The sequence below is a fragment of the Apis dorsata genome, unplaced genomic scaffold (genome assembly GCF_000469605.1).
Source record: "Apis dorsata unplaced genomic scaffold, Apis dorsata 1.3 scaffold_734, whole genome shotgun sequence".
Classification (NCBI taxonomy): domain Eukaryota; kingdom Metazoa; phylum Arthropoda; class Insecta; order Hymenoptera; family Apidae; genus Apis; species Apis dorsata.
In genome coordinates, this window is record NW_006263897.1 from 122264 (window position 1) to 137148 (window position 14885).

Below are 14885 nucleotides of genomic sequence, written 5' to 3' on the forward strand. Positions count from 1 at the left end.
TGGCGGCAAGGCACGGTAACGCAGCCCTTTGGCCTTCCCCATGGCCATGGCTGTGCACCTATCAAAAAAGGCTACTTCAATCTACCGTACCTAATTATTTATCTAGGAGTCCCCATATACTTTGCAGATTTTTCTTATAACTCGCTCGCAATTCCGTCTATTGGATTATAAAATTACATTATATTGAAAGGCCGCGCCGCGAGCTTTTTACCTATCCTCTATCTATCATAAAAGTTTGTGGACTAACAATGAAGATTGGAGGAGGGTCATTCCAATCGTCTTATCTTATATATACAATGTATATATTCTATTCGGCATGATTTATTTTAAAAATTATATTTTGCTACGTTCATAATATTACATAAAATGCTTCTTTTTTAATATATTTAAATCTGCTTTTACTATTTTACTTTATTCTTTTAATGCAATTATTCATTGATTAAGCATTTTAAAAGAATGAAAATTTTGATGCACGATTTTTTTTTGTTCACTATTTAATATGCAAACAAATTATTGTATGTTTGCTTGTTTTCATAAATTCGATTTTTTGATCGAAAAAAAAATTTTCGCGCATGTACATATATATATATATGTATATGTATATATGTACGTATTTATATATATATATACATATATAGTTCGCATATATAGGTTTGCAAGTCGTGTGGAATGGCCCACGTTAAGACCAAAACATTTTCTTTACTGTTCATTCGAGACGGAAAGCTATGAAGTAGAAAAAAAAAAAAAAAAAAAAAAAAAAAACTATAATTTCGTCAACCAAGAAGAAAGTTTACGGGATAAACAACTGCTTTGGGAGGATATTGGACGGGATAACACTGAAATTCTCTGTTTCAGGGAGTACTGATGCTGCAGGACCAATATCGTGCTTTGATGCAGTACAGTATACCAAAAGATTGCCATGTAGATAAACCACCTGCAAAAAATACACAAGATTGGCATTGTGTTAAGGTGAATTTATTTATATAATTCATTACTTATCTAATACAAAGTAAATTTTGCAATGCTATTTTTTTTTTATAGTGTGGTGCACATAATTTCAAGAGGCGTGAAACATGTTTCAAGTGTTCTGCCTCTCGAGCAGAGAGTGAAGAAGGTGGGGAGGGTAGTGATGAAATTAGTCCTCATCCTACGAATACAGTTCTTCTTCGTGGATTGGATGTATTGACGACCGAAGATTCAGTCTTACAGGCAATGAAAAATCTTTCATCAATGCCGATACGTAGCATCCGTATTGGACGTGATTCACTTACAAATACATCAAGAGGTGTTTGTTATTTAGAAATGGGCAATGTTGTTGATGCTATGTATTTACACACAGCTCTTACAAAACAAGGATTGGTAGTAGATGGCAGAAAAGTGGAAATTACTTATTGTAAACTTCATCAAATAAATAATACCAATACATGGAAAGGAAATGATAATCAACCACAAAGATATACTTTAGACGATGTTGCTCAATTAGCAGAATATAGTGCTAATTTATACGCTAAAACACCTGCACAGAAAGCTCACTATCTTCAGTATTATACACAATATTATCAAAATCAAATAATGCAAGGATCTGCTATTACTTTGCCATCTTTAAATCAGACTGATCGAGTGAATGCAGCTGCAGCTGTAGCACAATCTGCCATACAACAATTACAAGCCTCCAGAAAATTAGGAGATTCTGAAGAAATGAAAAATAGACCAACACCTACAGCACCTACTAGTACTGCTTTAGCAACTGGAAGAGTACCCGCACATGGTAGCGATGGTAAAATATATTGTTAGTTTCGATTTAATGAAGCAATTTCAAATAAATTAATTATAATATGAATTTTTGTAATATTCATATTTTTTACAGCTGTACCAGATGTTAGCACTTATCATTATGATGAATCATCAGGTTATTATTACGATCCAAGTACAGGATTATATTATGATCCTAATTCACAATATTATTATAATAGTCATACGCAACAATTCTTATATTGGGATGCTGAATCATTTTCATATCAACCAGCAAAGGTATTTAATTAATTAAAAGCTATATTTATTATTACATATAATTATTATTAAAGTTTTTAAATCTTGAATTATTTTTTGTTTTTTTGTTGTTTTGCATTATGCAGACTGCTACAACTGTAGCTCAAGCAACAGGAACTACATCTAGTGGAACTACAATAACTGCGACAGCTAGTAATACTGATTCAACAAACACGATTACGAATCAAGCAACAACTTCGTCAGTTACTACTGCGACTCAAGAAATTTCAAAAGAAGATGAAAATAAAAAGAAAGACAGCAAACAGGATAAAGTTAAAGTGGCAAAGAAAATAGCAAAGGATATGGAACGTTGGGCAAAGACTTTAAATCAAAAGAAAGAGAATGCAAAAAGTAATTGGAATTCCGAATTTGCTGGTGGTGATGGTAATCAAGGTGTTGGAAGTGGAGCTGCGGATGCAGGATATGCGATATTAGAGAAAAAATCTCTTGCAAATTCTTATCATGAAGATGAAGATCAAAGTGGAAATAATGGTTTGGTTGCTGCTTATGGTGGCGGTAGCGATACAGAAGAGGAAATAGAAGATGTGCAACAAGAAGAAAGACAACATACAGATTGGAGTAAATTAGCATGTTTATTATGTAAACGACAATTTCCAAGTAAAGAAGCATTGCTTCGTCATCAACAACTATCTGATCTTCACAAACAAAATTTGGAGAATTGGTATCAAGTACGTGGTTTGGATCCAAACGATCCACAGCAAAGAAACAATAAATATCGCGATCGAGCTAAGGAAAGGAGAGCGAAGTATGGTGAACCAGAACCTCCGCAACCAAATAAACTTAAAGAAAAATATTTAAAAACTAGAGTTGAAGAAATACCAGTATCGTACGAAGAACCAACAAGAGCTGGTATTGGTTCAGATAATGTTGGTAATAAGCTTTTACAAAAAATGGGATGGAGTGAAGGTATGGGACTTGGCAAGTCAAATCAAGGTAGGACAAGTATTATCGAAGCGGAAAGAAGGGTTCCTACAGCTGGTTTAGGAGCGAAATCATCTTCATATAGTGCATTACCGGGAGATACATATAAAGATTGCGTAAAGAAAATGATGTATGCGCGTTATCAAGAACTATCTGATACATAATATCTTGAGATCATTGAAAATAGATTTTATATATAAATAATACTTGTACTCAATTTTTCATAGATAAATAGGTATATATATGCATTATCCGAATATGCTGGTTGTATCTGGTAATTAAAGCGTGATAATCCATTCTTAGGAATACATAGAATTTTTTTATTAGCTTTTTTCTTTTACAATTTGGTATTATATTTTATCATTTTAGGATTTTTGAAGACAACAGAGAATAATTATGTTATTATATATATTTTTTGCATTGAACCTTAATATGTTATCTTATGAGCTGGCAGAAAAAATACAACGTTTTGACACTTTATTCATATGACTTTTGAAGTTTACGATATAATAATATGTAATAATATATGTTTCTTTATTTAACAAAAATTATATATACTTATAAAATATATACCTAAGAATGTATCACAAGTACCAGTAACTAAATAATAATTCTCTCACTCAGCGATTTTTGTCCAACTATTTGTGCACAATATAGTACTTTTCGTACTTTATACTGAAGCATTATGAAATATTTAACGAGAATTAATTTATATCATTCCATTTAAATTTCGTAATGCTTATTAAATAAAAATTAATTCACATACTTATGATTCAGTACAATTAAATTCACCACTAGTGAATATCACCACTATCGTATATTTATTAATTATACTGATTTACATTAAATTTCATGATTTATGATGTAATTATGTCAATTTTACATGCTTACATATATATGTATATATATATAAGAAGATAGTTATATTTATACTCTTACATATATATTTCATATTTCTTTTTATTATGATTTATTCCGTATTTTTGGAGATCACAATCTTCACTATACAAACACATTTCTACAGTCATACATTTTATCGTTATTTTTTTAAATTACACATGCTAAACCCATGTAATAAATAACAAATTGAAAGATAATAAAAATAAGGCGTTATTGCTTAAAATATACTCCTATTTATCTTTAAATAATCAAAAATACTTTATTTTAATAATTAAAATTTAAATATTAAATTTACAAAAAATAACGTATTTTTTAATTTTCAATTAATTATACTTATATTATATTATTCGAAATCAAAAAATTATTCATTAAAATATAACAAATATATAACTTTAAATTCTTTGAAAAAAAATTATATATTATTTTCGAAACAAAAGTTACAACCTTATTTTTACATTTCTTTTTTGAAACATATTCTAATATCTATTAGGCAATTGTACAAATAAAATATTTTCAACATTGTAAAATTTTTAATTTAATCATACTAGACATAAGTTCTAAATCTTATTCTTCTTTACATATATATATATATATATATACATACATAAATTTATCACATTATTTATTCAAAAATTAGTTTAATAAATAATATTTATAAACTCCAAAATTACTTAAAATATATCTATTATTATATTTCATATTTATGATTATGAATTTATTCAAATTAAAAATTTAATGTATCTTAAATTTTCATTCATTGATGGCATTATAATACTAGTTTTTTTCTATTGATATAAATATAATACTAAAAAGTAATATTGAGTATTAAAAATTTAAGTTAATATTAGTATATTAGAAATAATATATAATCTATGTTAGAAATATCACTATTATTATATCACTATTACTTTGATTTTTTAAAATTATTAGAGGAACAAATTTTAATTTAATTATATAGAATTTTCGTACTATTAAATCTAAATTTGCTTCCAAAAAAATTATTTTCATAAAATATTACATATCTATATAATATATTCTTTGAATATATTATATAGTATTTGGAAAATTATGATAAAAATTTTGTATCTAAATCTATCTAAATTTTAATATCATATTACAATATTAATGATTAATTAACTATTACCTTGATTAATAGTTTGTCTACTTAATTATATACTTGCACTTATTTCTTAATATATTATTATAATATCTTTGGTTGATTTATATTACAATGAAATATTTATATGAAGAATTTATATTTTAAATTTTTTAAATTGCAAAGTTATAAATAAAATATTATGTATTAACATAAAAATCATATTATTTCAAGAAAAATTAATGATTTTAAAATAATGATCTGAAATTGTCAACTAAATTATTACAAAATTTTTTTTAAATAACATGGAAATAATTTCCATTATTTTAATAAAATAAAAATAATAAAAATATAATTAATAAAATAAATATATAATTTTATATTTATTTTATTACTAATAATAAAAAATAATGATGTAACAATAGAAAAGAAAATACAAACCAAAACTAAACATCTGCTAAAATCCAAGAATACAATGGCCTTAGTTGATGATTCAGAACTCTGTATTCTAAATTACTAATTCCATCAGTATCATATCTTTTAGCACTATTTTCAAGATTTTCAAACCTAGCACTACTTGGAGATTCTTTCTTGTGTACTAACATATAATACTGAGCAATATCAGGTCCAAAACGTGTAACCTAAAATTTAATTTAAATAGAAACAATTTAATACTTTTATGATATTATGATTAATGATATTGATTATTAACGTACTTGAAAACCTTTTGATTGTAAGCGGCTATAAAAATCATCATCTTCTCCACCCCATCCATAGAAAACATTTGAAAATCCATTAACTCTTTCAAATTGTTTTCGAGTTAATGCTATTGCACCTCCAAATAAACCACTATATGGTAAATTGTAACGAAATGTATTTACACTTGAACTCATATGTCTGGGCATCTTAGTGCAAGCATAAATGTTGTCAGGATTCTGAGGTATGAGATCTACATCTTGAAAGATGAAACAGTGAAAGTCATTTACTTTAGTTGCTTCTGCATATCCAACATTGAAAAGTTTAGCACGATTAAATTCACGCATTGGACTTTGTTCTATCACAAATATTCTATAATCAAGATTTTGGGCTTGTAGAAAAGGATGAATATAATTCATAAAAATAGTAAGTTGTGTTTGACGATTTCTATATGGTAAAATAATAGCCACATTGAAAAGAGGATGACAATTTAATGGTTTCCATTGTCCTCCAGGTAATATACCTAATCGTCGCGCCATTGCTATAGGATCTTCTCGAGGATGTTCTTCGGGATAAAGCAGTTGAGATTTTTGATGATTGATCGTGATTGTGCATGAATTATCCCTTGCTGGATAAGATTTTTCCATTTCATCGTAAATATCTTCTGTTTTTATGAAAGTATAATGTGAAGCAAATCGAGCCGGGTGTAAACAATAACCCAAAACCAAAATCGTAATAATAGTGTATGATAATCCTCGTGCATAATCATAAAAAAAAGCGACAAAGATTTTCAAAATGTTAACAATACTTCTCATTCTAACCTTCGTTTCACTTAGCTATTTTATTCAAACCATTACATTATATTTCTTAAGATTGCCTTTTTTGATTACTAAATTTCGTTACTAAAAATCAACATAATTTAAAATATTATTTTTTTTTAACATAAATATAGAACTTGAATTGAAATAAAAATATTTATAAAAATACTTTCGAATATATAAATGTAGGAACTCAATTTTGACATCGACACCGGAATGATATTATACCATAGATAAAATATGAAATAGATTACTCATACAATGTTTTTCTCGAGAATTCGAGGATCATATGGCCTTATCATTTTCATGTCATGTATAATGTTATCGATTCAATATAAAATAAAATTATAATCAGACAAGAATAGACATGACATTTTATAGAATTTTATATCCCATGTTTTGAACCGATCCTGAAAAAAATTTTTCATAATGTCAGACAAAAAAGTAGTAGATGATAAAAGAAAGAGAGAAATAAAATAAAAATTGTAAAATTAATGCCATTTTTAGAATATTGTAAATAAATAAATAATAAAATATGAACAAAGATATATATAAACAAGATAAAAAACGAAAAAAAAAATAGACATTTCTTTAAAAGCAAGATAAAATAAAAATTGAGAATTGGTGCCATCTCTTGAATATTAATAACATCTTTCTAAAAACCATGTCTTTAGCACTCAAAAAATGGTGCAGATGATCTATTCTTATTTTATTTCTATCCTTTTTCTATTCTTTATTATTCTTTCTCTATATATTTATAATTTATAACATTTTGAAAATGGCGGCGATTTCAACATTTTTATATCCCTTTTTTTTCCACTTCTATTTACTCTGTATAATTTATGCGCTCGAGATATCATTGATTTTTGTTGTTTTCCCAATATAAACTATTATTAAAAATTTTAATAGACTTTATTTGATTCAATTATTATACATCGTAAGTATAACTTTGATAAAAAAACAACTATCTGGAATATATTAACAAGATTATTCTTAGCAAAATATGAAATGCAACTTCTGTAGATTTTAGAATCAACTTGATATTGCGCAGATTTTCCATCAATATGCGATGCAATAAAATAAGATTCAGTGAATCATCAATTTTATCTACAAAAAATAAAATTTGTTTTATTATTAATTTTATTAAAATTTTTTAAAATTATATTAGACTCATATTATTTCTTAAATTAATTTAAAAAATCTTAAGTAAATTTTGGATTCTAAAATTTAGATTTTTAAATTTTTTTTATTAGTTTTCTATTTTCATCATTTTTGAATAATATTTGTAATAAATTTTGAATTATAAATATATATTACTTAACTTGTAAGTAATTAACATTTAGATAAAATATATTATAAATTATTCTTTATAATCTAAGTTTTAAATACTCAAATATTAATATAATAATTTAGATTACAAATTGCGCTAATATTTAAGTTGTGTTTAATAAAAATAAAGTGAACATGTATCGAACATTTTTATTAAGCACAATTGTTTATGTGATTATAATCTTAAATTACAATTTATTAGAATTATTGATATCTGTGCATAATTGCACAGGATATATCACCTTTCTTATAATAATTAAAAGATTTTTAAGTCATAATGACATTTTACGGCCTTCAATAGATATATCCACAGCTCTTCTAGTTGCTTTTATTCGTTTACTATCTATATAATTTTTCATGTGTCTCTCAAATCTATTCATTTGTTTTTTAGTACTCTGTAATATTATATCAATGTTAAAAATATTAAATTATATTAGTAATAATGAAATATATAAAATAAAATATGTATAATTACCCTACTAATATCAACATCAGATTTCCAATCTGGTCTTATAACATAATCTTTATTAGAAGGTCTAGGAACTCTAGCTCTTCCAACCCAACCAGGATCTCCAGGTCTCAATGGTCTAAATAATCAAAAGATTAATTGATTATTTGATTGAATTATTCAAATGAAATTTTTAACATTAGAAGTATAAAGAATTCATACTTAGCATCTCCTTTCAAAGCTTTATTAATATCTTGTGATTTTTGAGAAGAACTACCATCATCAGTTTTCCTTCGTTTCTGAGGTGTTTGTTCTAAATCTCTTTGCATTCTTTCTTCTTTTGATAAGGCTTTAAAGTCTGCAGATAAATTAAATATTGGACGTGCCCATTCATTAATTAATTTTCCTGCACGTTCTTTATTTTCTTTAGTTTCTTTAGGATGCTTATAAAGATACATTACAGCTTTACCAATACCAGATTGTTTTAAAGAAGCTTGATCAATTCGTGGAAACTGAAATATATTAAACACATTTACATTTTATATGTAAATATTATATAATTTTATATTTCTATATAATATAAAAAAATACACTTACTTCCCATAAAAGTTTCAAGAGACTATCTCGAATTTTCAAAGATGGTAAAGAACGATCAGGCATAGGTGCCAACCAATCAGTTAAAACTGATAAGACATTGTGTTCCAAAAAAGCCAATTGAAGATCATGTTTTTTAAGTTGTGATAATACTTTTGGTAACATTGCTATTTTATTAGTAGCTGGTTTATTTTGTTGGTTTAATTTTCTATCTTCTTCTGATGCAGATTTCATATCAGATAACAATTGAGCTATGATGTCATCATTATCATTAATTATATCAATATCTTTTCTTTTACGACGTCGTGATTGTTCTTCTTTTTTACGAGCCATCATGCGATCAAAATCTGATAATGAATCATCTCTAAAAAAAATCAATACATTTATTGTTAGTTTAATTATATCTTATAAAATTTTTTAATTTAAATATTTTTTTTAAATTAACATTAATAATATTTTATTATAATTTTTAATCTATTATTATATGTTACTCACAAATATCTGCTACTCCTGATAAGCATATATTAAATATTACATGTATTAAATTGTATGTATAATTCAAATATATTATATTTTATGCTGAATTACTTACATTCCACCATCTACCATTACTCCATCATCGGAATCTTCATTTTCTTGTTGTTCATTAGCTATAACATCTTGAAATTGTTTGTTTTCTGTTTCTTCACCTTCTTCCTCTTGTTCATCTTCAACTTTTTTCACTTTTGTTGCATCATCATCTACTTCATTTTCTGAATCTGTTATTTCATGTTTTGTTTTTTTTGTTGCTTTAACGCCATCTTCTTCTTCAGAATCAGATAAGACTCTTTTTCTTTTTCTAATAGCATCTTCAGAATCTTCACTACGACTTCTTGATCTTTTGGATTTTGATGCTGAACGAGATCTCGATCTTGACTTGGATCGTGATGAACGTCTAGATCCAGCAACTGAAATTGATCTTGATCGTGAACGCGAAGGTGAACGTGACCTTGAATGTGATCTAGATGGCGAACCTGAAAGCGATCTTGATTTTGATCGCGATCCGGAACGTGATCTAGAGCGAGATATTTTTGAACTGGAACGAGATTGAGATCGGGATTTAGATGATCTAGAACTAGATCTTGATCGCGAACGAGAACTTTTCCTGGAATTAGGAGAGTGTGATCCTTTACGTGATCCAGATACAGATCTTGATTTTCTTGAACCAGATCTTGATTTTCTTGAACCAGATCTTGAACGTGATTTAGATTTTGATGTATGTCTCGATTTTGATGGTGTGCTTAAATGTATTATTTTATGCTCCGCTGAAGGTGACCTAGATAAGGATCCTTTTTGGGATATATTAGGTGATTGTTTTCTTGATCCAGAAATTGATTTTGATCGAGAACGAGATCGAGATCGAGATCGAGATCGAGATCGAGAACGAGAACGAGAACGAGAACGAGATCGAGAACGAGATCGAGATCGAGATTTATGTTTGCCATCAGGAGATCTCGAAAGAGATTTCGAATGTATATTATTATCTAAATTAGGAGAATTTCTTCTTGATCTATCTATTGATTGAGATTTTGATCTCGAATGCGATCGAGAATTTCTAATAGGTGATGGTGAATGTTTTTCTTCCAATGATGAAGAAAATGATATTTTTTTTTCATCTAAAGGAGATCTGGACCTACTATGTGATTTTCGACTTGGACTATTCGATGGCGATCGAGATAGAATTTCTGGAGATTTTGATCGCGAACGAGACCTAACAGTTATTTTAGGTGATACAGAAGGAGAGTGAGAATTTGATCGGGAGTGTGGTTTAAATGATGAAGGAGATCTAGAACAGGAACGAGAATTCATTTTTGGGGAAGAACATTTAGATGGAGGATTACTTCGTTTAGTTGAAGTAGATCTGGATCTAGATCGTGAATTTTCTCGAGATGCTAAATTAAAACTTTTTCTAGATTCTGAAGAACTTCTTGATCGTGATCTTCTTGAACATGGTGAACCACCAGGTGATTGTGATTCATTTTGAATAATTTTTCTATCTATTTCTGGTGATGGAGATCTAGAAGGTGATCTTGAACTACTTTTCCTACCATCAGATTTTGAACTAGATCTTGATGATCTTTGATTTTTGATAGAAGAAGGTGATATTGATCGATTTCTTGAAGGTGAACGGGAAGGTGATCTAGAATATGATTTTCGAGAATTGGCATTAGATAGCACAGAAGCTGGTGACCTTGCTTGTACAGGTGATGAATGATTAGATCTGAAAGAAAATTTTTAATTATGTATTAAAAATAGAATTTTATAATTATTTAAAAAAAATATAATTATTTAAACCTTGGAGAAGGACTGATAGAATTTGACTTTGATCTACTTTTAATAGATCTTTGAGAATCCACTGATGAGCTTCTAGATTTCTCATGTTCTTCTTCTGATTCACTTCTCTCTTTAATAAAAAAAATGATCATTATATTTTATTAAGATTTTAAAAATACATAAAATATATTTCTTCTTATGTACATTAAAAAAAAATTTAATTTTATTATTTAATTAAATTTATATTTGTTTTTTTATATTTTTTAATAATCACTTTTTAAATGAATTTGAAAAAATTTAAACAATATAACTTACCTTCACGATTCATTGCACTTATTTATAAAATACAATTGTATTTGTTAAAAATAATTACTAGATACTTCTTTTACTAAAATAATAATACACGAATTTCATCAAGGTCCTGCTAAATTATAAAATATCTTCTTGTTTTTAATAATAAATCAAAATTGATAAACATATTCAAGAAATACATTTACGTTAAAATAACTTAAGAAATAAAAAAACTTTTTGTGATATATTATAACTGGCTACTTTAGTTTGAACTTATTTTGTTAGGTTAAGTATATAAAATTATATACACGCACAACCAATTGCTATATGTCTTAAAATGAATGCAACTTTTATTATACAAATATGATTACAAAATGGTTTCTATATTATGAACATTATTATAGTTTTTATGAACATTTCTATAGTTTTATTATAATTATTAAATTATTAAATCTAATTTTTTTAGTTACATTAAATATTTACATATTATAAAAAAATATTTGTAAATAAGAATAATTTATGAATTTCTTTAAATAAATATATAAAATTTGATAAAATTAAGTTAAAGTTGTTGCATTCTATTGTATACATATTCAATGGTTTCATCGAAATTGGCCGAAGGTTTCCGATTTTCAACGAATGTACTTAAAGAACAATATGGCGGCTGTGGCAAAGTTTTCGCCGCCCGTATGAGAAATTCGCATTCATTCAAGATTGAAGTTCACGATAAACGCTAAGCGTAATAAGCCTATTTAGATTACATAGTTAACATCGCGAGTGAAAATTCGTTCGTGTCGTAACACGTCGAAACAGCCCGATGCAGGTCGCGCGTAATTCTCGTAGCTTAAATCATGACTTCGATGCTGTCCAGCTTTAACCCGCCTATCGTTAAGCGATTGTTGGGTTGGAAAAAAGCAGAAGGAGAAGACAAATGGAGTGAAAAAGCTGTTAAAAGTCTTGTAAAGAAGTTAAAAAAATCCACCGGCCTCGACGAGCTCGAGAAGGCTATTACTACGCAAAGTTGCAACACTAAGTGCATTACTATACCGAGGTACGCTTATTTTACATGCTTCTTTTGTGTGTACATAAATATTACAATTGATGGAATTTATATTTTTTGTATTATTATTTATTTATTTTCATGTATATTTCATAATACATACAATGTCAATGTAAAGATTTTGAACATTACATTAATTTATATCATGTAATTTGAAATTTGAAGAAATAGAAAGCAAATCGCGTGTTCTTTGCAGTTCATATATACGTATCATGAATTTGTATGTATAATGTCACATTTCATATTCATTGACAGTTCTTTTTATTGCTGAAAACTGTAAATGAAAACTGATTTTTCATTTTCTTATTTTATTAATTATGATATACTTTTTCATAATTATATTATAACAAGAGTTTTATTTGTAGTATTATAATTTTAATTGTGATCGATAGAGATGAGTGATTATTAATCAATGTAGTTTTGAAAAGAAGTAAACTTTAAAATTCTTGAAATTTATAGATGATTTTATAATCGATTTCAAATAATTCGGCATAAATTCAATATATATTTTTCCAAAGTAAATATAATATAGAAATTTTTATATTTTGACTTATATTATTAATTGATAATATTTCTTTCCGAAATTCTCATATGTATCATTTTTCTAAGCTTGATTTTTTTTTTTATTAGATTATTAGCATTATTCGATCTAAAATCATCCAAATGCTTATCTGCTAGTATATAATTCTATTTTCATATATTTTTGGGAATTAATACTGTTTTTTTGTCTCAAATAATAGTTTAAAAATATTTTTCAATTGAATTAAGAATTTTGAGTTTCTTTTAGACTTCAAATAATTGATCTATTCATTATCTGAAATATTTTGTAATAATTAATATACATTAAAATAAATCCAATATTTTATTTATGTTATGACATATGGTTATTTATTTGTTTATTTTTTGTAGGTATAATGCAATAGACAATATGATAGTTGTACGTGCCGATTGTACATCGTTATCTTAGTAGTTATGTAATAATCTTAACGAAGATGTGATCGCAAACAAATGAGTAGACAAACGATGCGTAACAATCTTCGATATGCAAAATGGTACAAACGAAATTTTTTTTTTTTTGTTATTTTTTGCGTTTCCGGTTAAAATAAGCAATGATCAACGTATGCAACATCTGTTTCGATTGAAATGGGTGCTGTGAATGAAACTCACGTGTGAGTCACGTTGCTATAGGATCTATCCTTTTACACGAGTATTTTCTTTGTGACTATAATCATTTTATTTTTCGTTTAATCGTAATAATCAGTGTATTAGAAGCATGTATATTCTCATTATATATTTATTTACTTACATGACCTATCATCAATAGTATTTTTCACAAATGGATATATTACTTACATATATTATACGTGATATTAATTCTACATGTTTTAAGAAATGTTGATAAAAATGATATCGCGGTAGGATTTAAAGAATAATTACATGACGTGTTAATAATAATTAGAATTGATAATATGAGATAATATAAGAATATAATATTTGTGATGTAATAATTTTTTTTCGCATAAGTTATATATACTGTTTATTAATTCATATTATTATTATTATATTATACTCGATGATAGGATAAATATCGATAATCTAATCAGGATACGCGTTCGAAACAGCCTGCGCGAATAAATCGCATATCGAAATCGATTGTAGCTCGGCGCGCAGCTCGTAACGATTTTATTAATAGTAATCCTAGCCATGTTGTCGCGCGTTCAAGGATATTCGAGGAAGAGAGGGAAAGTCTATCATCGAGAAAGGCAGATCCTTTTGTAACTTGAACGAAATGTGTTTGCTTCGCGGTTCGTTTCGTTTCACTTTGCATTACGTTTTCCATTTCTCGACGTTGCGTTAGGGAATCTCTCTCTCTTGCAGTTTTTTCGATCGATCAAGATCGCATAGTACGCGTGCGATACCGTCCGGAAATTCGATTTCATTCCGTTATCTGACTCTATACGATGTCGTTTTTCGATTAAATAATCATCTACCTGGAAAATACTTGATCATTAACTAATGTTTGATTTCGTGCTATGATTTACACGCGGATACGTTTCTAATTCACGATTGCTACTCGAGGAAATTACATTCTTGTTCGTCACGCATATACATCGACCGAGTTGTTGTAATGCTACGAAATTATTCTTCCAATTTTATTCTATCAGTAAAAATAGCTAGATATTTATGAAAGATAAATTGATAGATTAATTAATAGATTTGTAGTATAAAATTTTTTCATCCATGTTATTTTTTTCTCTGAATACGAATTTTCGCGTTATTTCTAATATGAGTTATTTATTTATCTTTAAATAATCATTCACTATAAATGTAAAAACGAAAAAAAAAAAA

At 27.1% G+C, this 14885-nt stretch overlaps 4 protein-coding genes across 7 annotated transcripts in view; 2 read left to right on the forward strand and 2 right to left on the reverse strand.

Moving 5' to 3' along the window:
- LOC102673125 (RNA-binding protein 5-like) overlaps positions 1–4114 on the forward strand; it is a 7227-nt gene extending 3113 nt beyond the window's left edge. Inside the window, exons 5-8 of the mRNA XM_031513747.1 lie at positions 856–969; positions 1042–1789; positions 1868–2031; positions 2136–4114. Coding sequence (XP_031369607.1) covers positions 856–969; positions 1042–1789; positions 1868–2031; positions 2136–3155 — 2046 coding nt within the window. The 3' untranslated portion in view covers positions 3156–4114. The remainder of the gene's footprint in view (positions 1–855; positions 970–1041; positions 1790–1867; positions 2032–2135) is intronic.
- LOC102672818 (beta-1,4-N-acetylgalactosaminyltransferase bre-4-like) overlaps positions 1–6750 on the reverse strand; it is a 7414-nt gene extending 664 nt beyond the window's left edge. Inside the window, exons 1-3 of one of the 2 annotated variants that reach the window (XR_004151464.1) lie at positions 5704–6750; positions 5429–5628; positions 1–58 (exon numbers count right to left, since the gene is read on the reverse strand). Coding sequence is in view for 1 of the 2 variants with exons in the window: in XM_006622600.2 (XP_006622663.1) it covers positions 5434–5628; positions 5704–6498 (990 nt within the window). In the remaining variant the exon portion in view is untranslated. Of the gene's footprint in view, positions 59–483; positions 935–5428; positions 5629–5703 lie in introns of those variants that run through there. The other variant, XM_006622600.2, reaches the window with a different exon arrangement.
- A 1210-nt stretch (positions 6751–7960) lies between these two features.
- On the reverse strand, positions 7961–11850 carry LOC102675480 (IWS1-like protein). 2 transcript variants are annotated; one of them, XM_006622619.2, is made up of 8 exons: positions 11501–11850; positions 11207–11315; positions 9465–11132; positions 9368–9382; positions 8876–9236; positions 8501–8790; positions 8306–8417; positions 7961–8225 (listed from the first exon to the last, which is right to left on the reverse strand). In XM_006622619.2, the coding sequence occupies exons 1-8, from the start codon at positions 11511–11513 to the stop codon at positions 8103–8105; spliced, it is 2691 nt and encodes an 896-aa protein (XP_006622682.1). In that variant the 5' UTR covers positions 11514–11850; the 3' UTR covers positions 7961–8102. The 2 variants fall into 2 exon arrangements, with proteins under 2 accessions (XP_006622682.1, XP_006622683.1); XM_006622620.2 differs by lacking the exon at positions 9368–9382 and having other exon boundaries at positions 11501–11849.
- Positions 11851–12098: 248 nt separating this feature from the next.
- The window catches only part of LOC102675929 (mothers against decapentaplegic homolog 3), a 12255-nt gene continuing 9468 nt past the window's right edge, over positions 12099–14885 (forward strand). The window contains exons 1-2 of one of the 2 annotated variants that reach the window (XM_006622624.2): positions 12105–12527; positions 13446–13588. In XM_006622624.2, the coding sequence (XP_006622687.1) occupies positions 13545–13588 (44 nt within the window). In that variant the 5' untranslated portion in view covers positions 12105–12527; positions 13446–13544. Of the gene's footprint in view, positions 12528–13445; positions 13589–14885 lie in introns of both variants that reach the window. The other variant, XM_006622623.2, reaches the window with a different exon arrangement.